Below are 22,863 nucleotides of genomic sequence, written 5' to 3' on the forward strand. Positions count from 1 at the left end.
AAGGTGTCCCTGCTGATGGCAGGGGGGTTGGAACTGGATGATCTTTCAGGTCCCTTCCAATACATACCCTTCTAGGATTCTAGGATTCTATGATATGTTGCACTTAATGGGACAGGTGTTTCCCAGTCAGACCAGGGCGCTCATCAGCATCAGATATTAGGGGAGAAATCCAGCAGCAAAGTTTCATTTGTCTCTTACAAGTAGGAGTGTCTTCCATAAAGACTTGGCCAAACAGATGGCTGCTCTCACAGCAGTGAAGGCCACACAAGATGGAGTTGAGCAGACCCAGCTGCTAACGTTGGCCCTGGGCTGGTGAGCAGAGGCAGAGCCAGTGGGAGGAGGCACTGCAGCCGGGGACAGGTCCCCGGTGAAGGGGTGTGCAGCCTTCCCCTCCTCCAGCCCCATGGCAGCAACCTCCTGCCCAACAGCTAGATCCTTTAAGTTTTGGATACTTTTGTCACTTTACAGTGAGAACAAAACACCCCAACAAATCTTCACCACCATTTTTAATGCAATCCACCTATGGGCATGGACCAGAGGAGCTGGAGACCTGACAACCTCCTCGCCCGTAAATAACTGTCACGTACCCAGCACTAAGGCACAGAGCAGATGTCTCTTATTCCAGCCCTGATTCAATGATGCATTTTACTATGTCCCTCCTTTTCATTTTAAACCCAAGACCAGAGTATTTTTTTATGTAGGTCTCCTCGGCCACGGTTGTGCCTCAAATACAATAACAATCTTCTCTCTAGTTAGCTCTTCATGCCCAACCGTGCTGAAGTGGTGGCAGCTCCAGTCTCCCAGGGGACACAAGGGACTGAGATCACTGGTGTGTTATTTACTCTGACAAACCACAACCCAACCAGCAAACCCCACAACCCTTGTGCCCACAGGGCAAGGGTTGGTCACTGCAAACCTGTCCCAAATGTTTGCAGAGTGACAAAGCTCCCACCCGCGGTAGCCCCGTTACTGCTCCCTTAACAAAAATCCAATTTCTGGATATTGCAGTTGAATTTCAGTCTGAATCCAAGTGAGATTTAACCAGACCTGAGTGTAATGCAAAACCAACCAGCCAAAGGATTGGAAGGATGTTATTTGCTATTTTTTTTTATATTAAAAATGCAAAATTTAAATAATTTGGAAAAAAAAAAAAAAAAAAAAAAAAAGAAGCCCTGAAATTGCTTAATAAGTGCAGAATAAGTTATGGCAAGAAAAAAACCACAACTCCAAGGGCAGACAATCTCCAGAGGCAAATCAAGAAGTTTTAAAGGGCATATTGACCAGTAAGAGTGAACCTGGAGAAAATAGCTGAAAATGAAAAAATAGCTAGTCAATCAATTATTTAAAATAATGATTTTCAGCTTTCTGATATAAAGTATGATTAAGCCCAGTGATTTAAATATTTTGATTGCAAAATCCCAGGTCAAATTACAGCCTGATGCTAGCAAATGATTTTATTATCTAGACTTTGCTTGTATAATCGCAGATGTTTTAGTTTTTACTGCAGAAATTCTTGATTAATTTCTGAATACCCTTTTATATGAATAAGGTGACATTTTTGCAGGGATTTTATTTTCTCTTTTTTACCACATTTCCAATTTGTTCTCCATTAAAGAAAAAAAAAAATATTAAAACTGAAGTGCAGTGAACCTCTGCTAACATCAGCCTTCTTCTCATCGCCCAGTTCCATTTCCTCTGCTTCAGATGAAAATGAATTTATTAGTGAAGAACCTCAATAACTGCATTTTATCCTTTGAGTCATTTTCTGTGTAAGATTTGGAAAATTCATCTCGCTCGAGTGAACTCCTGCTTGTCTGCGTGATGCTCGCTCACACCCTGCCAGCAGGATCACCCAGGCAGCTTCACCTGGCACCACACTGGTCCCTTTCCAACACACTGCTGGAGATTTATTTCCTGCCAAACCCATGGGCTTCATGATGAGGATGCTGTGACCAAGAGCTGGAAACACCCATGCAGTGGAGTTTGTCACACCAGGCTGGACCTGGCCTCCTTCCCTGGGTGTCAGATTTGGCCCCTGAGCACTGAATTTGGAACAAAAATTTAATTGCTTTCCCTCCAGTGCCTTCATTATTATTTTACATACTGAAATACTTTGCCAGGACCCCCTGTAAACCTCTGGGGAGGGTAGATAAGTCTCCACTCCCAAATGCTCACCACAACACAGAGGCTAACAGTTCTCTTCTTGTACAATGTGCAAGACCTGGGACCTTTCAGGGGGTCTTTTTGGAAATGGACACTCAAGAGGTGCTTGTCATTCAGCTAGGCTGAGCCCCGAGCCAGCGTGACCTTGAGTTTTGCTCAGCTCCAGGGAACCCCAACGGGTGTCTGGGACATCCAGCTCGTCCATGCCATTAGGGCACATATAACCTCACTTGCTTGTGTGGGTTTTCTGCAGCCTCAGAACAGCTCCCCACGTGTTTTTCTTGTGGAGGGTTTAATACGGTCTCTCTCCTCTCCCATTTTCACAAACCCATGTCTTGGCTGGCAGAGTCAGGGACTTGAGGAGGAGACTGGCTGATGGACAGAGGCTCAGAGCGAGGCAGCGTGATCACAGAGAGTAATTTCCTAGAGGAAATAAACCTACAGGGAAAAAACCATTGTCACTGTTTATCTTCTTTCAGCAGGTTTTGTTTTTCCATTGGAAAAAGTCAGCAATGCAGCAAACAGCTTCATGGATATACGGATTGGTTTTGGCAACTACCAATTAGCGAAGATTGTGTCCATGCAAACCCCAAACGGCTACTTCCCTGGGAATTTCTTGGTTTGAACAAGCCATTTTTCATTAGAGAAAATACACACACTTGGACAAATAGTTATCATGGCTTTTATGAGTAGAGGAAGCCTGGAGAGGGGCAAGCAGCCACCGCTGTGGGGCTGGCCATGTGCCCCACTGGCTCACGTTCCCACCCTGGGACCTCCACTGATAGACAATACAGCAAAAGGACATGTACCCAGCCCATGTCCTTGCATTTAATAACACAATGACTGCAGAGACATCTGCCAATGGGACTGGGAAGGCGATTATAAACCTAGTCCGTACATCTCCTACTCGCTCACAAGTCTTTCTGATTCTTCTGCTTGGATCCTGCTGTAGGGAACCTGCTTTGGCAGGGGGAGTTGGACTGGATGATCTCCTGAGGTCCCTTCCAACCCCACCATTCTGTGATTCTGTGATCACAGGTCCATCAAGGTGTGTGTGATAATAATTCACCTGCAACAAGGCTGCTCTTTTAGGAAACACCTGCAGCACCTACAACTGAGACTCAAGGCTCACTGGTGCTGTATTTCTAGGGTCTTGAAAGATTTGTGCAGAGACCCTTGCTCTCAGGTCAAACCAGAAAGGACAAACATCCTGGTATGCACAAAGAAACACCTGGCTCTATCTAAAGATTAATGGTGTAAACACCTCAGTGTAGGGCTGAAGGGAATTTGGGGTGTTACTCACCACATCCCATGGCTGACACCTACCTCCAGGTAAATCCTACCCCAAACCTCCCAGGCTGAGGCTCCTCGCTGCTTGTATTGCCCCCACCAGCCCAGCTTGAGTCCTTGCACTGACCGTGCAGCGTGGAGAAAGAAATGCAACACTCAAGTCTTCCAAGCAATCACTTCACAGCTTTACCTGAGAGACAGCGAATGCCATGAACCACAGATCAGGGAGACAAGGTGCTTCAAGTCAGGTATGATGAACAGCTTTTTATTTCCCAATGTTTCAATTTAACAAAGTGTTACATTCCATAGTTACAGTATGAGGAGTTGTTCTTGTCCAAAATAAAAAAAAAACCCACAAGAAAGCACGAGGACTGCTAGTATCACTCTAGAGCGTGCAGTGCAGCCCAGAGAAACCTCACCTAGGTGAACATCTGGCATTAGAGACACCTTTAAAAATCAGCAGCTGTACAGTGCAGGTGCATTTCATCAGGGTAAGAGCTGGTTCCTCCCGTTGGCAATGGGGCTGTTGATGCCAAAGCAGTTGTGTGACACCTATAATAAATTCTGGCTTGTGCTATCAGAAAAACCCAAATCAGAGGCGAGTGACTCATCTTGTGCCAAGTCCAGAGATTATTATTGCTGCAGCAAAGTCATGCGTTTGCCTGGGGCCAAGGCTGTGTTAGCAGTGTCACAACCCACCTCCACATTCAGGGGCTTGCAGTTCATCCAGCATGGAGGATGAGGAGGGCCCTCCTTGGCTGTCTTTCTTGTCCTTTCAAAAGAATCTGCTTGTTTGGCAATGCAGAGGTATAGATGAAATCAGTGGAGCATTAAAGAGACAGGAGGCTTCAGCTCCCACCTGAACCTCTCCTCCCCTCCTCACCTGCCATCTGATAATTTCAAGCAAATGAATCAAACTCTAGGAGGAGTTGTATAGAGAATATTTTTAAGAGCCCAATCCAAAGCCTACCAGCCTTGGATGAGAAGGGAAGGAGCTGAATGATGCTTGTGCTTTAAGGACCTGCAGAAATTACATTGACATCAGGGGCACTGCAGAAAACCCTGTCTGTGCTCCAAAGGCTCCTACAAGCTTCTCTGGGACCCAAGGCTGGTTCTGACCATCCCTCTTGCCTCCACACTAAGAAGAACTAAGCTGAAGACATGGGGAGCCTCCAGAGTCTGGGGCAGGTGCCTCACCAAAACCAACTATTCAACAAACACCTCCACTTCAAATGGCCATCAGCGGGGGTCTCTCTACACTGCTGAGTGTCTCAGTTTGCCAACAGTAGTCTTCTGCAAACCAGCAGCTCCCAACCAAGCCACCTTGGCTGGTGTTGTTCTGAGCTAGAAGCAGGCCTGGGAGTGAAGCTGGACCACAAGCAAAATCTTTGGGCAGCTCTTCCATCCCCCAAGGTTGGCTCCAGCACAGACCACAGAGCCAACGCTAAACTGTGCATTCAGCTGGACCTCCCTTCTGGCTACAGCCCTCCCACTTGCCCACTTTGTCCCACCACACTTGTTGTATAACTGCTCTGATATATGCAACCATTTCCCAGCCCCACTTGTGGCACCACCGATTTCCAGCAACCCAGCCACCCACTCCATGTCCTCACTGAGCAAAGCCAAGCTCTTGAAGACACCAAGGCACCCACCTGATGCACTAAAACATCACCGTCATCATTCTGACAGCGTTGCCTTGAATTTCTCAAGTTCATTATGTTGAGGAGGGAGAAGAGAGACAGTGAAACCGATTGCCACTGTAGAAAGTCAGCGTTTCCCAACCTGTGGGTTGGTTAGCACAACAAAAGGCCACGGGACCTCCCCAGCAGCCTTCTCAATCCATCAAGTGGACAACCCATCCACAAAGCTCTTCCTGAGCACTGCCAGAGCTGAGGTACTCGCACTCTGAGCAGCAGCCTTGCTCAGCCATCCCTCCTCCTCCCAGCCAGCCAGGACCTCTGTGTTTTATCCATTACTTAACATAACTTGTTCCACTGTCACACACTGCATGGGCACAGTACCATTAAGAGAAAAACAAGAGGAGAAGGTCCTTCACAGGCTGCTATTGCACAAAACCCTGTTGATCCCCAGCTGGTTGGGTCTTGCTGGTACATCTGCTCTGTTCTGCAGTACCACTGGCAGCTCCTCTTTTCCAGCATTACCTCAGGTCTCTCTTTAAGGCTACAGTTGCGTGCAAGGACTCAGCCAGCCCAGCTACCGTCCTTTCTGCTCCAAGACAAACTCCTTCATGCAAAGAGGTCAATGCCCTTTGCCACTGCTTATCCCCCATGCCTCCCTGGCTGGACCATTTCAAGAACATCTTGCAGCTGCCTATGTAGTCTTGTTCCCAGCCTGCTTGGTGCTGTACTTAAAAGACAAGCCTTGCTGGAGATGATGGTCTTAAGCAAACTGAAATGGAGGAGAAATCATTCCACCCTGCAACCCCCATCACACCTTGCCAGGAACAAATCATCAGAGAGCCCAAGGGACAATATTTCCTGATTCTCAAAACTGCAAGACAGCTAGCAACACACAGCTGCATTGTTACACCTCCCAACCACCTCCAAGCTCCAAGAGACTTAGGAACAAGAAGGAAGTAGGGAGAGATCAGTCTGGAAGGAACACTTTTTCTTAGTTTGGCCTAATCACCTGTTAGGGAAGAATTTTGGGTAGGGGCACCTGGACTTAACAGCGAAGCTACCAGTCAGTGCTTGTAAAAGACATGGGGCTGCTTTTAGCAAGGCAAAATTCTCCTGGTCATAGTTTCAGGAATGAAAAGGGAGAGATGCAAGAACTGGAGACCCCAACACAAGAAAGACATGGACCTGTTAGAACAAGTCCAGAGGAGGCCACAAGGATGATCTGAGGGCTGGAGCACCTCTGCTGTGAGGACAGGCTGAGAGAGTTGGGGCTGTTCAGCCTGGAGAAGAGAAGGCTCTGGGGAGATCTCACAGCCGCCTTCCAGTACCTGAAGGGGCTCCAGGAAGGCTGGGGAGGGACTTTTTATAAGGGCAGTTAATGACAAAACAAGGGGAAATGGGTTTAAACTAAAAGAGTGGAGGTTTAGATGAGATATTAGGAAGAAGTTCTTCACTGTGAGGGTGGTCAGACACTGGAACAGGTTGCCCAAAGAAGCTGTGGCTGCTCCGCCCTGGAAGTGTTCAAGGCCAGGCTGGATGAGGCTTTGAGCAACCTGGTCTAGTGGAAGGTGTCCCTGCTGATGGCAGGGGGGTTGGAACTGGATGAGCTTTAAGGTCCCTTCCAACCCAAACCATAATAACTGTAGAGCCCTGGCTGGGAAAGCCTGTCCTAGAGGGATTAGGGTATGAAGACTCCCCAACATGTTGAAGGACCAGGCTTTACTGTGCCTCTCTCAACCTGCCTCCCATGTGCTCAGCAGGATGAACGTGCAAGGGACCATGCACAGCTCTTCGACTGGAAGACTAGCATCAGTAGCAGCATTTTGAATACAGGTTGTCCTGCCTGTCTTTCTCCAGATGACTCAGTAGATGTGTGTGTAAGGCCTACAGAAAGTACTGGGCTCTGAAGAGCACTGCTTGTTTAGAGCTGAACATCATGTCTGATGACTTAATGTCCAGAGGAGACCCTGACCCTCTCAAGAGAGAACTGAGCTTCAAGGTCGTCTTCCAAATGTCCTCTCTACCTTGCAGACCCACTCACGTGCCCACAAGATGTTTGCTTACCATCATCTACATCTACTCTTCACAATCTGACAGGCCTTTTCACGTCTACAAGGAATGAAATCCTGCATGTGCCCCTCCTCAAACTCTCTCTTCCACTTCTTTGAAGATTCAGTGGGATTTAATCTCAGTAGATGTGCATTCTGGCCTTATTTGTCTAATCACATCTCCTCTGGCAACGGTCGTTGTTCCACGTACGAAGGATGATTCCCCACAGAACAATGATTCCCACCTCAGAAACATGGATGTTTTGCATAAATGTCAGATTGAAGTCACTTCACAACCAAAAGCAGAGATAAAGTAACGCAGCCCTTTTTCTAGCTATTTAGACAGCATTTCTGTGCAAAACAACATTAGTTTCTCCTGCTCGGTTCCAGTAACATCTCACTTGCCTCCCCCTGCAACCCAGTGCCTGCAGCCCAGGCAGCACAGCAGCTTGCCCTCACCCCATGCCACCCTTGGGCTTCACCTCCACAACCCTCTGCAGACATGTGTCCTACAGCTTCACCTTTTCCCCCATGGCCAAGGGTTCCCAGTGTGACTATTTCACTTCCCCATAGCACACATCTCTCCATCTGTGGCTAACGCTGCTTTCCAACTATTAGCCACAAATCCCTCAACATCGACAGCCACCCATTTTGCAAACTTTGGTGCCTTTCTTCATTCAGTGGTCTGGAGACAAGAGCCATCCAAGAACCCCCAAATATGCTGCTGTTTGCACAGCTTTCAGGGGCTGAAAATGCAATTTCCAGTGGGGTAAGGAGACAGATTCTCCGCTTTCATCTCTGTGTGAATGCAGCCATGTGAAAGAGATGTAACTAGTGTCCTTCAAACAGGAGGCAGAAGCTGAAGAAACCCCCAACCTGCCTCTTCTCTTACCTACTTGCACACTGAACAAAAGCTAAGAGCTCCATGCAGGACTATCCACCGGTAGGTGAGCGCTGGTATTTATTGTGCTGTAACAGACAGTGCTGGTTGAAAATGGACTGGGGTTTTTGTTGTGAATCAAGTGCTGAGGCCATTCCTGTGTGTCTCCAAGAAGCGTGGAGCAGAGCTGAAGGAAGAAAGAAGGGGTGAGAGTCGGGGAACCGAGTGCAGAAATGTGCTTCAAACTGTATCAACAACACTGTACATGGGCATTTCTCAGGTGGCGAGGGACACAGTTCATGTGTATAACTCATTAATTAAGCAGAGCAGCTAATCTTAGCACTAATGAACTCTAGCTCAGGTAATGTAACATTTAAAATTAACAAATTGGACAGAAGTCATTCACAGTAAAAGATTTCCATTCCCAGGTTAGGTGAGAGCTATTGTTACGATTAGATTACTGCCAGCCAGGACCAAAACAGTACACCAGGATAATAGGAAAATAATCATCCGTATACATCAGCTCCAGCTGAAACAAGACGCGCTGTGGATCTGAACGAGGCGCCGGGTGTGAAGGTGAAATCTCACTACGGTATCAAAACAAACATCACTGCGTGGTACACGTAGAGCAGAGCATGCTGTTTCGCCGGGGTGGTACCGACCACAGCTCGGTGGCTCGGGGCGGCGGAGAGCAGCGATGCAGCAGAAAGTCGCTTGTTCTTTTTTTTTCTCCCCCTCCTTTCTTTTTAAAGTCACGGGTTATCACGAGGGCACTGCAGTTCGATTCAAAATTCATCTTCAGAGCTGTCAGCTAAAAGCATGACTCGGTCTTGCATGCTGTTAAATTCCCTCTGCTAGGGGAAGAAAAGAAACATGAAAGAGCTCCACATGTAAAAAGGAAATGAAGAGTGTTCGGATCTCCCCCATACTCTAACCAAGAGGTCCTGGGCACTTCAACCCAGACAACCAGAGAGTTGTCAACCCAAGCAACTCTCCCAAAATGGTTAACAGGAGAGTGGGTGGGAGTGGGGTTTTCCTTTGCAGTTGTCTTACCTTTCTTTTATGTCTCTTTGAGCCATTTCTCCTTCGGCGATTCATAATCTTAATGCTGTAGAGTGCTCCTAGGATAAAGAGGGCTCCAGCTATCCCAACTCCTACAGGAACCAGCATCCCCGACATGTATCCTGCCTACATGGAAAAGAGACAGGCAGAGCAGCATTCACAAAACCATTCTTTCAGAGTTATTTTCCACCAGCCTGGGACTGCGATACATCCCTGCACTGCCTTGTATTTGAGTCCCTATCACCCGCCTGCATAGGATGAGCTTTGCTTCAAGCAAGTCCCCCCACCAGCCTCACTCCAGGACCAACTGGTAACCCTCACAGCTCACTCACCATCAGCTTTAGCTAACAGATACTGCACTGTGATAGCTGAGACATTGCAGGGTTTGCCTGCCTTTGGGAGAGGAAATAATCTTGGTGCAGAGTTGCAAGTGCTGGGGTGAAGCGTCTGTTAATACAGGTGCACGTGTAAAGGAAAAGCTTGACCACCAAGGGCAGGCAATCTCGAGCTACAAGAACGACCTGTGACCACCCAAACAGCTTTACTACCTGCTGTGTAAAGTAGGCAGAGTGCTGCTCCAAGCTCCCTGGGTACTGACAGCATAAATCAAGGCATGGGAATATGTCTGGCCATGCTCAACAGAACTCAATCCAGAGAGCTGAGAGCTGACGTTAAAGGTTTTTGGCATAAATCTGGACTAGCAGAGTGGTGCCAAGGCACGTGGCATCCCACAGTCCTCCAGAACATCCCACAGCCCTTGGGGTGGCAGGAGCAGGCAGAGGGGAGCACAGTGAAGGCAGAAGGACCAGTGTCAAAGAGCCACCTGGCAAGACAGCAGGCACCAGCCGGGGAGAGGGTGGAACAGGTGAGGAGCTCTTTTCGGAGAGAGGCTGTGCTGGGAAGCAGAGGTGCTGACCTCCATCGTAGGAAGTGGATGGGAAAGAGACCCAACATCCTCCTGGCCAGCTCTTATTGCTGGAGTGTGCCTTACTGTGCCCAAACTACTAAATATATTTCCACTAAAGAGTATTACACAGCTCCCAGGCTTCCCAGAGACACGTGGGCATGGGAAAGCAAGTGCCCTGGGACACTAGTGCCATGTCGCAGCACAGGGACAGCAGAAGCTGCCCTCAGCACCTCCAGCTGGGTCTCTGAAGGAGCTGAAGTGCAAAGCCACTTTTGCAGGAAGAATCACACAGAATCACAGAATGGTGGGGTTGGAAGGGACCTCAGGAGATCATCCAGTCCAACCCCCCTGCCAAAGCAGGTTCCCTACAACAGGAAAGCGTCCAGGTGGATTTCGAACATCTCCAGAGATGGAGACTCCACACCCTCTCTGGGCAGCCTGTCCCAGGGCTCCGGCACCCTCACAGTAAATAAGTTTTTCCTTAAGTTTGTCTGGAACTTCCAGTGTTCCAGTTTGTGTCCATTGCCCCCTTGTCCTGTCACTGGGCACCACCGAAAAGAGCCTGACCCCATTGAGAAGAACCAGTCTGGCCTCTCCCTTCCCAGCCCAGCCTGAGCCTCCTCAGCTTTGTACTCAAAATCTTTGAACTCAACACTTTTGCTTTGCATGGGAAAGGGTCACTTCCTCGAGCAGGGAAATGACACACAGGGAGGGCACACACACCTTCAGCTGGCCTCAAGGGAAGCACAGCAAATGTAAACCAGCTCTAATTCCATTGCTATGATCCACACGTTTGCATTGCCCGTTAAAAAAATATAGATAGCATGACTAATTTGAAAGGACACATTTAAACATTTCAAATCCTTCAGAAACTGTTCCTGACTACTTGTTATTTTAGATTTTACTGCTTGAACTGAAAATTAACTTAAGTTTTAAAGTGTCAGATTGCTTCAGCATCCTTTTCAGCATCCTTACCTAATTCAGGCTGGGGGGCTCAATGGAGTAAGGGAGGCAGGTACCACCTGGCTCGCTCCCTCAGCACTGCCTGCATTCACCCTACAGCAACAGTGATTGCTCCATCTACACCCCCCAAAATAGATTTTACACCTGCCAAGGGACACAAGCACAATTCAGAGGACGATCAGACAGCTCTTAGCAAGCTTCAGTCCGTTGCTTACAACCACTCATCTTCATCTGCATTCCCAAACTGCAACACAGCTTAACAACCCATGTTTACACTGTAATTGCTTTTCTTCCATAATCCACTGAGTGAGGGGAAAAAAAAATACTTATTCAGTGAGCACTGCCCTGGCTTCCCACGCTTACCTGGAGAATGAAAATCACTGCTTTCATCTAGGACAGATACAATCCTAACAAGGGTTGTTTTACTCTCCCAAACTCCTCCAAATCCTGCTCGGTGCTTTAAATAGTAACACCTTTGTGCCTGGATCCCAAGGTTTGAGGGATCCTGAATGGCCTCCCAGAAAACCCACTCAGCACCCCGTGCTGGGAGGGGGGTTGTGTGCCTGCACCCCAGCTCCTGAAATAGGAGCTTAGTGAGAACACAGCTAAAAGACTATCTCTGCAAGGCAATCAAGGTGCCTTAATTGGGTGACCTAATTAGTGCAGCATGGGTTTTTCTATTTCTGGAACTTTGCTGCTGGCATGGGTGGTGAGGGGAGATTGGAAATCATTTTTTAGCTGCTGCCCAGCTGAGTTTCTGTATCAGAAATCCCTGGTTCTAATACAGTGAACTCTCTAGCCCACCTGTGAGCCTTCACCATGCCTGGCCAGCCCATGTCCTTTTACAGGCTTCTCACAACAGCTGGACCAACTATTTCTACTCCAAAAATCTGCAATGTGAAGCAGATTCAGGACCTGTTCTCCTAGCCCTTCTGTGTCCCACAGCCCAGCTTCTGGGGGCTTCTGCTCTGGATAGGAAACCCTATTTCACAGGCAGCTCCAAAGCCACATTTTTACCCTTTGCCCATGACAAAGATGCAGCTTCTTTACAGATGCTCAGGATGCTGTTAATACACCTAATCCATGACCATAACCTTCCTGGCTCCACTGGACTCTGAGATAACAGCAACAGAGGACTTCAGAGGAACCTCATGTCCATTATTCCACATACCAATGCAACATATGCACAGTGTTTGCAGGAGACCAGACATAAATCTGTAACTGACCCATGCTCCTGGTCCCACGCTCCCCACACCCTTCTCTCTCCCAGCAGGGCAGCCCTGATGGACACAGGAGGACACATTTCTCAGGAATGTGTCCGTCGTGCCAGGATACTCTTTTGGATGGTGGCATTGTAAAATAGAGAGGACAGGTCTCTGCCAACAGCAAATGAGAGGGACAGATATTATGACTGGTGCTGATAAATTCAACAAGTGAGAGTAGGAAACGGGGAGAGCAGGTTTATTTGGGAGTAATTTGCTTCACCAGCATTTGGTTGGGGGTGTGAGAGTGGTTTTTGTTGGGCTTTTCTAAGGGAAAATGTGAGCACGGTGAAAGATCTGCCTCCACACATTTGCCATTCCCCACAGAAGGGAGATGGCTCAGGGCTGAGTCTTTCAGGTGGTTGCCAGCAGATTCCCAGTTATACCAACGCTTGTGCTGGGCACCTGCAAGAGGTTCAGACCCTACAGAGCAACTCTGTTGGAGACTGGAACATGCATCCTCCTCTACAACAGGGAAGGGCAGAGGTAGCCAACAAGGTGCCAAGAGGAAAGAAGTGAAAGCTACAGCTTTGGTGAGAAGATGCCCCTGAGCTCGTGTTGTGGTGGCTGGGGTAGGTCTGGCATGAGCAGGTGACCTGTGCATGCTACATTCACTCCAGGCACTCCATCAGTCTTGGTGTCTGCTTTTTACCTTCGTTGGGAAAACCATTTTCTGTCCTTTCAGCATTCGCTCTGTCTGAATCCCAGGCCAAGGTGCTCTGCTATGAGCATAGATCACACTAGACAAGCCTCCTTCCTATTGTAGGCAGAGAAGCAACTCAACAAGGGCTGGGCAGGAACCCACCTTAAACCCTTCCAGTCCCCAGTGCCAAAAAACAGATACCCAGACCCCATCTCTCTGTTCAGACTTGATGGTAAGGTGCTGCTGAAGTTTGGTGGGGATCACGTAGGAAGGCTGGGCTCATTGGGTGACAATCTGCTCAAGCTTAGAGATGTATTTTCAGGGGCTGAAGTTTCCTATGGAGTCATTATTCCTCATGGTGGGTTTTTTTGTCTATTAACTGTGATCCTGTTCAAGAATTTCCAAGCCCTGTTGAGTCACAAAATGTTCTTGTCTTAAGACACTACTGTCACCTCATCTCTAGCTTCATGGTTTTGCCGTCATCAACACAACATTTCAAAAGTTTCACAACCATTTAAAAATGTTAATATTTTCCTTAGGGCAGCAGAGCCTAAAAAGCCATCACTGCCTGCAGCTGGCATAACCCTTCACTCCATGTACCACCACTATGTAACACCAGAGAGAAAAGATCAGGGTCTGTTATCTTTTCAATCTTCCTGTGTTTGGTCTTTTTCTTTCCAGGAATTTGCAGCTCTTCTTGCATGTGGAGGCAGGAAAGGTCTCATCCAGAGGCGGTGGTGTGGCACACAGCCTCTCACCAGAGAGGATCACCACCAGATCCTCTTGATTTGGATCTAGAACCAAGCTTAGAACTTAGAGAAAAGGGGTGGAGGTAAATTAGAGGGTAATTTTAAAAAGTAACTTGGGTAGTCTGAAGAGAAGGTGAGTTTCTAGTACAGACAAATCTATCAAATACCATTGCCCCAGGGTCTGCTCTTAATTACTACTCATCAGGGATATACTGTGGATTTACACCACTATATACAACAGCAGCATTTGGTTCATTGCCTCCCAGAGAAAATTCTAAGCCCCTTCTCAGTTGTCTTTGTAGAGATAATGAACTGCACTAACAAGATTTATTCCTGCAAGTAAAAATGTTTTTGCTTTTAAAGTAATTGAAACACTGAGCCTCCTACCTTATCTTTCAGCTTCTCCATCCAGCTTCTCACTGAAAAATAAGACAAAAAAGCTGTAATCATGTTACTTATGTTATATTAATTAGTAATGAATGATAATGATAGTATTAAAATAGACACTAATTAATTTGACAAGCTGATAACACTTTTCATTAGATTTCCTCTCTTCTCATTCATGAAAAAGAGCAAATGCAGCAAATCAACAAGATAAACTCTTCAAGCGAGTTGGCAGGCAAGAAGCTCACTTTGCCTGTGCAAGTCACATCTTCAGAATGACTAAAAGAGGAAGATAAACAACAATTATTTCAGGTTGTGGGTTTTTAACTGGCACTTCTCATACCCACACTGAGATGTCTCACAAGGAGCAAACCTTACAGCATGGCTACACCCTTCCATTGGCCTCCTCCATGTAGATATTCTTCCCTCTATTTGGCAATAACCATGTCCAGAAAAGTATTATCCCCTGTCTTTTATTCTCCTGCTTTTCTGGCAGCAAACTGCCCACTCTGGGAAGTCACGAGATAACACGTGAGGACTGGGATAGCACTGGAGGTGCTAAATTACTAAACCAAGTAAATTTATACTGCCATCACAGAGACTTTCATTTCCTAACAGTTAATTTAAGTCCCATGAAATATGATAGCCAAGAATTAAAAGTCTTTAATGGCATGTACTTTGGGATGAAATACTCAGCTAAGCTCAAAGGACTGCAAATGCTTAGCAGTGGGTGCACAACTCATTAACTCCACAGGCGACCGGATTTGTCCGCACCGCACCAACGACAAAGTGCCCGGCCTTTGAGATAGCCACTATATTTTAATGAATTCCTGCTCAGAGGGAAGAGGCAAGCAAACAGGTAAATGTTGGGGTTTTTTTCAGGGTCTGGCAACTGTATTTTAAGCCCTGGTCAAGGATCTCTGTTCTCCAGGAGGCACAAGAGAACTTTCAGATGCACCAATATCCATCTGAAGAATATTTCTGCCAGGATACATTAGATCCCAGATGTAACACACCGTTTATGGAGTGAGATCCTATTTCCAAGCATGCTTTCTCACAGAAGCTCCTTTCAAAGCTTGCTTTAGCAGTATGAGAGCCTGCCTATCCACCTGAGAGCCTTACTGTGAGTGGGGAGGGAGGAGCAGCAGGGCCATCAGTAAAATGGCTTTTTTATGTCTCTGATACAATACAGAGAAGCACGGCAGCTGGGAAGTAATAAGACTCAGCCCAGATGTCAGCATTACTGAATTAAACTGCATTGTTTTAACAAGAGCAAAGCAATTTGGATACTCCTTTTTTATCTGTTGGTAACATAAAAGTTTCCAAACAGAAGGATCACAAATTACCTAGAGCTGAAAAAGTGTGAAACAGGCACAGACACATCCACACAAACTCATTTGTCTCTGACAGGTAGCTAAGAAAAAAAAAATGAGTTATCCAGGAGACAGACACCCACAGCACTAGAAGAGGACAAGCGGTCTACTTTTATCAACTTTACCCACCATTAGTCCTAACCTGCATGGACTAAGCCATAGTAAACTCAATTTATGAAGCTGTCATCACCATCATCCTCTGCTAGTCCAAGCCTGCATGCCTTGAAGGTCACTCCCAGTAGAACACCAGAGAGGAAGGAAACACATGGTTCCCCTGAGCTAGGTTATTCATCTGGGTTTCTAGAAGCACCAATAAAACAAACACTGGGTGTAAACATCACCTAGACTTTCAAGGAGAACCCTTATGATGCTGCCTTGCTAACAGGCATGGGAGAGACCAAACATTGGGAAAATTACCTTGAAAACACAAATACTGCAAACCAAAGGAATTCATCCCAAAATTCTTGCCAAAGAGCCTTCTCATGACTCTCATGTTTAACAATACTATCATGTTTACTCCAGCCTTCTCATGACTCTCATGTTTAATGATGTTATTGTGTTTTATTCCAGCCTTCTCATGACTCTCATGTTTAATGATGCTATTGTGTTTTATTCCAGGCTCCCAGGAGGAGTGGTGACTGTGACTCACAGTTACACAGTAACAGCCACAGCTTCAAAAATCACAGTGCACATGTTGAAGCTTTGGACTGATGTCCTCCTCCGTGCACATCCAGACAGCTACACGCATATACATAGTGCGTGCACGCAGCCGGTTAAAGCCGCTGTGTTGCTCTGTTGGCTCAAATGCAAGCGAAGCACAAAGCCTATTTTTACGTATCTTTCACAATAATTATATGGGATCAGTGATCTCATCAATAGTTGACCCATTTTCTTGCAGCTGAACAACAATGGTGCCTCTAAAGCAGCAATGAACTCCGGAGTATTTCTGACAAGTCACAGACAGGGGCTGATCTAATAATATCCTACAACCTACTTCCAATGAACACAAAGTTTGTCTTCGTTCCCCTCTGCTCCGCAAAACAACAGCAGCAGGTCCACTGGGATCCCCAGACACTACAGTACAAATCTTTGTTTGCTATTTATACAATCCCTTATTATTAAAACCGACTTTGTTTCCAGCCATGTAGAGCACATGTCAGATGCCTTCGTGAATCAGCCTAAGCCATCGAAAAAACAACAAAGCATCACACAGAATTGCCTGGACTGGAAAAGCCCCTTAAGATCATCGAGTCCAACCATGAACCCAACACTGACAAGTCCCCGACTAACCCATGTCCCTCAGCACTATGTCTACACAACTCTTCAATCCCTCCAGGGATGGGGACTCCACCACTGCCCTGGGCAACCCCTTCCAATGCCTCAGAACCCTTTCAGCAAAGAAATTCTTCCTCACATCCAACCTCACACAATGTGATTTCTCCTCTAGACTGGACACCTCTTTGAGAGATGCTCTAACACAGCCACAAGGTAGATGGGTGAAAGCCCCTGACCTTTGCTAGAGGAAAATAATGGTCCTAAATCTGGGAGGTCAAAAACCTGGCTGACCCTTCAACATCCTGGCAGCACAGCACCAGCGTGCAGCAGCGGCAGGTCCAGCTCTCCCAGGCAGCAGCAGAGAGTCTGGAGGTCCTGGAGCTCCTGGCTCTGCAGCTGGCTAAGCTGGGGCCATGACAAGTCAAGGAGCACCAGATTACCGTGAATGACAAACACTTTTACTGTCATTAATGGACAAAACTGCTTTAATATCATTGAGGAAATGACAAGCCATTGTGTCATTAAAACGGAGTGCTTACTGCTCTGATTATTTACCCATGTGCAGACACTATGGGATGTGGGTAGGAGAGAAAGCACTTTCTCAAGTTAGAATTGATATCTATGTTAAATGGCTACCATCAATTAATTCTGAACTTCAGACTCTAATTACTCATCATTATCCATAATTAATATTCTGAACTTGGTCTTGGAAGAGGAAGATTGTGGACGGCACCTTCTCATAAAAACGTAACGCTCTCTGAAAACACTAGGTGACTTGCTAATGAGGCCAGGCAAATAATTAGTAACAAATACACCCATCCATGTATCTTTCCTCATCCCCTTTTTTTTCCCCTTCCCTTATCACTGAATGTTCTGAAACAAATGGCAACAGTCTCTGGGAGTGAAATTACTGACAAGTGTCTGCAGCGCCATCTCCTCTTCGGTCGCATTTTAAGGACAGTAACTGCTCCAAACTCTCTGCCTCGGCTTAATTTTGATCCCTTGGTTTCACGGTAAGCCAAGTTAGATCACCGTGGAGCACTTCTGAAAATTACATACATAATCTGACATTTCCTCAGTGATTTATATAAAGTCTGCATCTCTGCAAATTAATTTTAAATAACAGATAGCTTAAGTTTAAGCAGGTCAGGAGCAGGGAGGAGGAGCACGGTTGTCTGGCATTGCCACCAGAGCAGCCCAGGATGAATTCAGACAGTTACAGATGCACCACGCTATTTTTAGCCTTTTTTACCCAGCTTTCCCCTTGAAAATATGCAGCCAACTATTAAGAAGCCACGGTGTCAACTGAAGAAGTTAGGCTAATTTGCAGACGTAACCAGCAGCAGCCTGTGGTGCCTGCCTGGCCACTCCTTGGAGGAACCTGGTCCAAAGGCAGAATCAAAAAGCTCCATAAGCAAAAACCTTCTGAAGGTTGGATTTTGCCAAAGGCAGGCTGAAGGCTCAGGAGAGGGGCAATAGATGACATTTGAGGGTCTGTGGTATATGGCACTGGATGGTCCAACATCTCCTTTCACCAATGAACTCTTCAGTGCTATAAATACAAACTAACCCTCTTGTGTTCCCATCCCTCTCCTTTCCACCATGTCCTACAGCTCTGCATCCCCTACAAGAACAGATTCAGCCAGCTTACCCAAGCTGCTCATTCATTTTTTGCAGAGCTCCTCTTTACAAAGGGCTTGATCAAATATAATTTGCAATGGAGAATCAAAGCAGAAGAGGTTTGGAAACTGCCTCCACGTTCAGCTGGAAAGACTGTCTGACAATGAAGCATTTGCCTGATTTACATCAGGGTAAAACCCATATTTCATAGAACCATTGAATGGTCTAAGTTGGAAGGGATCTTAAAGATCATCTAGTTCCAGCCCCCCTGCCATCAGCAGGGACACCTTCCACTAGACCAGGTTGCTCAAAGCCTCATCCAACCTGGCCTTCCAGGGAGGAGCAGCCACAGCTTCTCTGGGCAACTTGTTCCAGTGTCTCACCACCCTCATAGTGAAGAATTTCTTCCTCAGATCTCATCTAAACCCACCCTCTTCCAGTTTAAAGCCAACATCCCTTGTTCTATTACTACCCAACCTTCTAAAAAGTCCCTCCCCAGCCTTCCTTTGTCACTTCTGACCAAAGAAAATGAAATTAAGGTAGTTGTGACAGATCATATTCATTGCAAGTCTAAATCAGAGTCTGACACTTTCCTCATAGGGAAGAGTCTGACCTCTTGGTGCTCTGTGTAGGGATCTCACAGCATCCTCAGCTTACAACCCTAAAAACAACTCACGTGAAAGGAGAGGGGATGTTCAGTGAGGACAAAGATCTGGAAAAAACACACAAAACATTTACTACACAGTAACTCCCACAGCTACTGTGCATCCCCATCATGGCAAAAAGTGGTTCCACATGTACCAGTATTAACTGTGCTCTCCTTCCCTGAACCCTTATCAACCCTACCCTTCACTCATGATCTCACTTCTTGTTGCTGCTCAGAGGACTGTCCACCTTCAAATAGGTTCTTCTTTATCAGTCAGGTCTTCTCAACACCCTTTTGTTCTGGAAGCTGCAGGGTGCTGGGTGCCAGACACAGGCTCTGCCTTTAAGCTTCACCATAACACACTGTCAAATCTCTCACCAAAGGCTTTTCCCTGCTTCCATCACCACCCTCTTCTGAAATCAGAAGCACAAGTCCTCTGGGCTTCATGCTTTGCCAACTTTTAGTAATCCTAATTGCCTAATTATCCACTCCAATGCAATGATAAAGCTGCTTAATAATTCTGTTCGCTTCTCATTCATTCTCTCCCTTTCCAGATAAGAAAATGCAAAGACTTTACCTTCTGGTGGAGATTTTGATCAATAATTCATGCCTTCCTACAATCAGTTCTGTCTCCCCCTTCCCCTCTTGGATACCCTGCTGCTTTATCTTGTCACTTTAGTTTGATCTTATCTCACTGTTCTAATTATATTCCCGTTTTTAATCATGATCTGAAGTAATTCCGTTTTTCCATGGCAAAACCAGCACGTTATCTCTCTGCCCTACGCATCTCACTATATTTTCAAATCCAGCATTTATAACTTCATTCCACAACGTCATCTTGATACTGATCTGTACATCCAGCACCTTCTGTTTTAATAATTCACCACGACCACCACACCAGTGGTAAAAATGCGGCAGCCAAGCTCCTACACACTCTCCAAAAGGCAAAGAAAAGGACTGAAGGATGGTTTTATGGTTAAGCTGGAGTGCAGGTAACCCAGCTTGACCATTACATCTGTAATTCCTTAAGTGCAATAGGCTGAGAGAGCTGCACCAAGCTTCATCCTGAGAAACCAGAACATTTCAGTCACCCCTATATGCTCAGGGCATCAGAAGATGTTAATCTGACAGCTACTGTTAATTGCTTTCATGTCTGTCTGAAATTAGAGACATCCCTATCTCAGGAACCAGAGAAGATGTTGAAGGACAAGGCCCCCCACTGCAGCAGATGACAGTCCCCACCGCAAGAGACCTATGCACCAGACAAGATGCAGGAGGCAAAGAGAGACGGAGCCAAGGAGCAAAGAGAGCAGCTCTTTTTGAGCACTGGCAATGCCTGTGTGGATGTTGGGTTTGCTCTGCCTTCCTCTGACCAGGACAAGGTCTTCATCCCACCCACAGCTACGGTTGTTGCAAGGCAGGAAAAGGCCAGCTTGGAATATTTGCAAGAAATTGTAAATACATAGTGAGGAGGCTTTGTGTAGGTCATGGTACAGTGAAACATATCTGCACCTTGCAGCCAATGCAGGTCAGCATAGCTCTGCCATTGCTTCTTTCCCAAGAACACTTTGTCTAAGAACAAATTTATTCACATCTTTCATGCCTGGTGCTACCCTGCTCTTACCGTTCCCCATCATGAAATGGCTGGGTTTGGCATTGCCTCTGGTTGGGGCCAACGACTGGTGGTAGTCAGGAGGAATAAACTTCATCCTTGATGGCTAGACTTTGCTAGAGACCTCGCTGCCAGAGCAGCTGCCTGTGTGAAGCTCTGCCATGAGAAAACGGGACATCACTATCCTCTAAAGCACCTGTTCAATCTCTGTTCCATACATTAGAGATTTGCTACAGTTAGTCCTCCTCTTCCCTCACGTACACACACAATTTCCAAGCTGTATTCCTCATGCCAGCAAAGGAAAGCTGGTTAAAGTGTAAAAAATAAAGATCAATTATTTTAAATCAGTCTATCTACACCAAGCAATCTGCCCTATTACCTCACAGATTTCATCCCTTTCTCTCACAGTGAGATTTTCTTTTAAATGGGGGTAGTGAAAACAATTTTGCAGAAATGCTCCGTGCTTCATCTGCTCAGCTCTGACAAGTTAATGGCACAAAGCTGCATCGGCTCCTTTTTACTTAAAAACACAATTGCCAATTTACTTACTAGCACAAATAAATAATACAGAAAATGGCATTTGGCTGGAAGGCAGAATATTTTTAATTCCAGAAGAAAAAATGTACTTACTTGATGGGAATTTTGATGAACGCATTTCCCCCGGTGCCCAACTCAAGAAGATTTGAACAGCCAGGTAACCAAACTAACATCAAACTTACAATTACCATTTAGTTTTCAATTTGGTTGGGCAAACTTTGAATTAACAAAGTGAACTTTAATAGTTCACTTTGTTTAATAGTTTAATAGTTACCCTGCAACTGTGGTTTATTACCTGTACTGACTACAACCTTTTCCCTTCCCTCCCAGCTACAACCCCCGCCTGGTTGCACTCTGCCGACTGCCACGACCCACCCAAAGCCCTCCAGAGAGAAAGGGAGATGGGGAGGACAATTCACCACGCTCACCCAGAAAGCAGAAACTAAAATGGGCTTCTTAACTCCTTCCCTGACATTATCAATCCTTTTGACACTGCCTTCCCCGTGGCATTAGGTCAGGTTTCTCCTTTTCCTTTTTCCTTGCACTTTTTAAGCTGTTTTTTACTTTGATGTGTCTACACCGAGTAGCCACTTGCTGAGCTTCTGCCTTTGCATTTCTCTGTAAACTCAGTTCTTCTGTGGTGCCTTGAAAACACTTGTTAGCACAGACAAACTATGTGTTCTCCCTAGGTGATCCCAGACAGGCAAAAGACATTAAAACAAAGCCAAGGCAGAAAACCTCTCAGTATCCTAAGAGTAAAAGGCATCAGCAGGACGTTGCTGGGAATTGGCTGTCACAACAATTTGTCATACTATTCAAAATTAACTGGATGTCACCGTGTCCAAAAGTTGTGTGCACTCTGGAAATGCAAACCCTGCTTATGGAAATGGTGATGCCTCCACCACTCTGCCCTGGCACAGCTCCTAGAGCAACACACAGACTCTAACAACAGCGAGAAACCACCCTGCTTTAGCTAACGGGTTTTCTTTTCTGCTGAAAATGTTCATATTCACCAGCTTTCACTCATAACATAGTCACAGTGCGCATACTGGGAATATAAAGCAGCTCTAAAAATGGAATTGGGATGCCTCAGCTGCTAACCAGCTCGGCCATTGGAGCTAACCCTCCTCCTCTGTAAGATGAGTGTCACCACTGCCTACCTGACAAGGAGAAAATGTTTGCAAGACTTAAGGAACATCCCATCATACTTCAGGCACTTATCTGACATGCCCAAACCAAAAGTCTATCTACCTTCAACTCCCAGAGTCACCAAGGAAGAGACTGGCACCTGCACAATGTCACCCACCCCACTCCAGGTCTGATTTTTACTCTGAAGAAGTCACAGAATCATAGAATCATTAAGGCTGGAAAAGACTTCTAAGATCATCAAGTCCAACTGTCAGCATCTGAGCAACTCTGGTGCTTCCCTTAGAGGAGAGGCTCCTGCACCAAACTGCCTGGATGTTTTCAAACAGACATTTTCACTTGGGAGAAGTGCAAAGCATGGAGGCAGGATGGGTGAGGGTGAAGGAGGAAGCACAAAGGCGCTGAAGCCAGAGGATTTGCAACGGAGCACACACAATACTGCTATTGACACATATTGTGATTTATTGCACACAGAAGCTGTCTGATACCTGCTCTGACTGTGATATTATCTTCTGTTCCTCCCTCTGTAGTCCAGTCTCCATACTATTAGTCTTCTGAACCATGGAGAGAAAGAGAAATACCTTGAAACCTCCTATAAAAGACCTAAAATGCAACAGCCGCTCTACAACATAAATGTGCCACAACTGTAAGATGTAATATGCT

General features: G+C 46.2%; 1 protein-coding gene across 1 annotated transcript in view; it reads right to left on the minus strand.

Moving 5' to 3' along the window:
* Positions 1-8,806: 8,806 nt before the first annotated feature.
* Positions 8,807-22,863, minus strand: part of ARMH4 (armadillo like helical domain containing 4) — a 61,607-nt gene continuing 47,550 nt past the window's right edge. Inside the window, exons 5-7 of the mRNA XM_010170267.2 lie at positions 13,995-14,026; positions 9,075-9,209; positions 8,807-8,875 (exon numbers count right to left, since the gene is read on the minus strand). Coding sequence (XP_010168569.2) covers positions 8,807-8,875; positions 9,075-9,209; positions 13,995-14,026 — 236 coding nt within the window. The remainder of the gene's footprint in view (positions 8,876-9,074; positions 9,210-13,994; positions 14,027-22,863) is intronic.

Source organism: Antrostomus carolinensis, unplaced genomic scaffold (assembly GCF_000700745.2).
Source record: "Antrostomus carolinensis isolate BGI_N321 unplaced genomic scaffold, ASM70074v2 scaffold8726, whole genome shotgun sequence".
In the NCBI taxonomy this organism is placed as follows: Eukaryota; Metazoa; Chordata; class Aves; order Caprimulgiformes; family Caprimulgidae; genus Antrostomus; species Antrostomus carolinensis.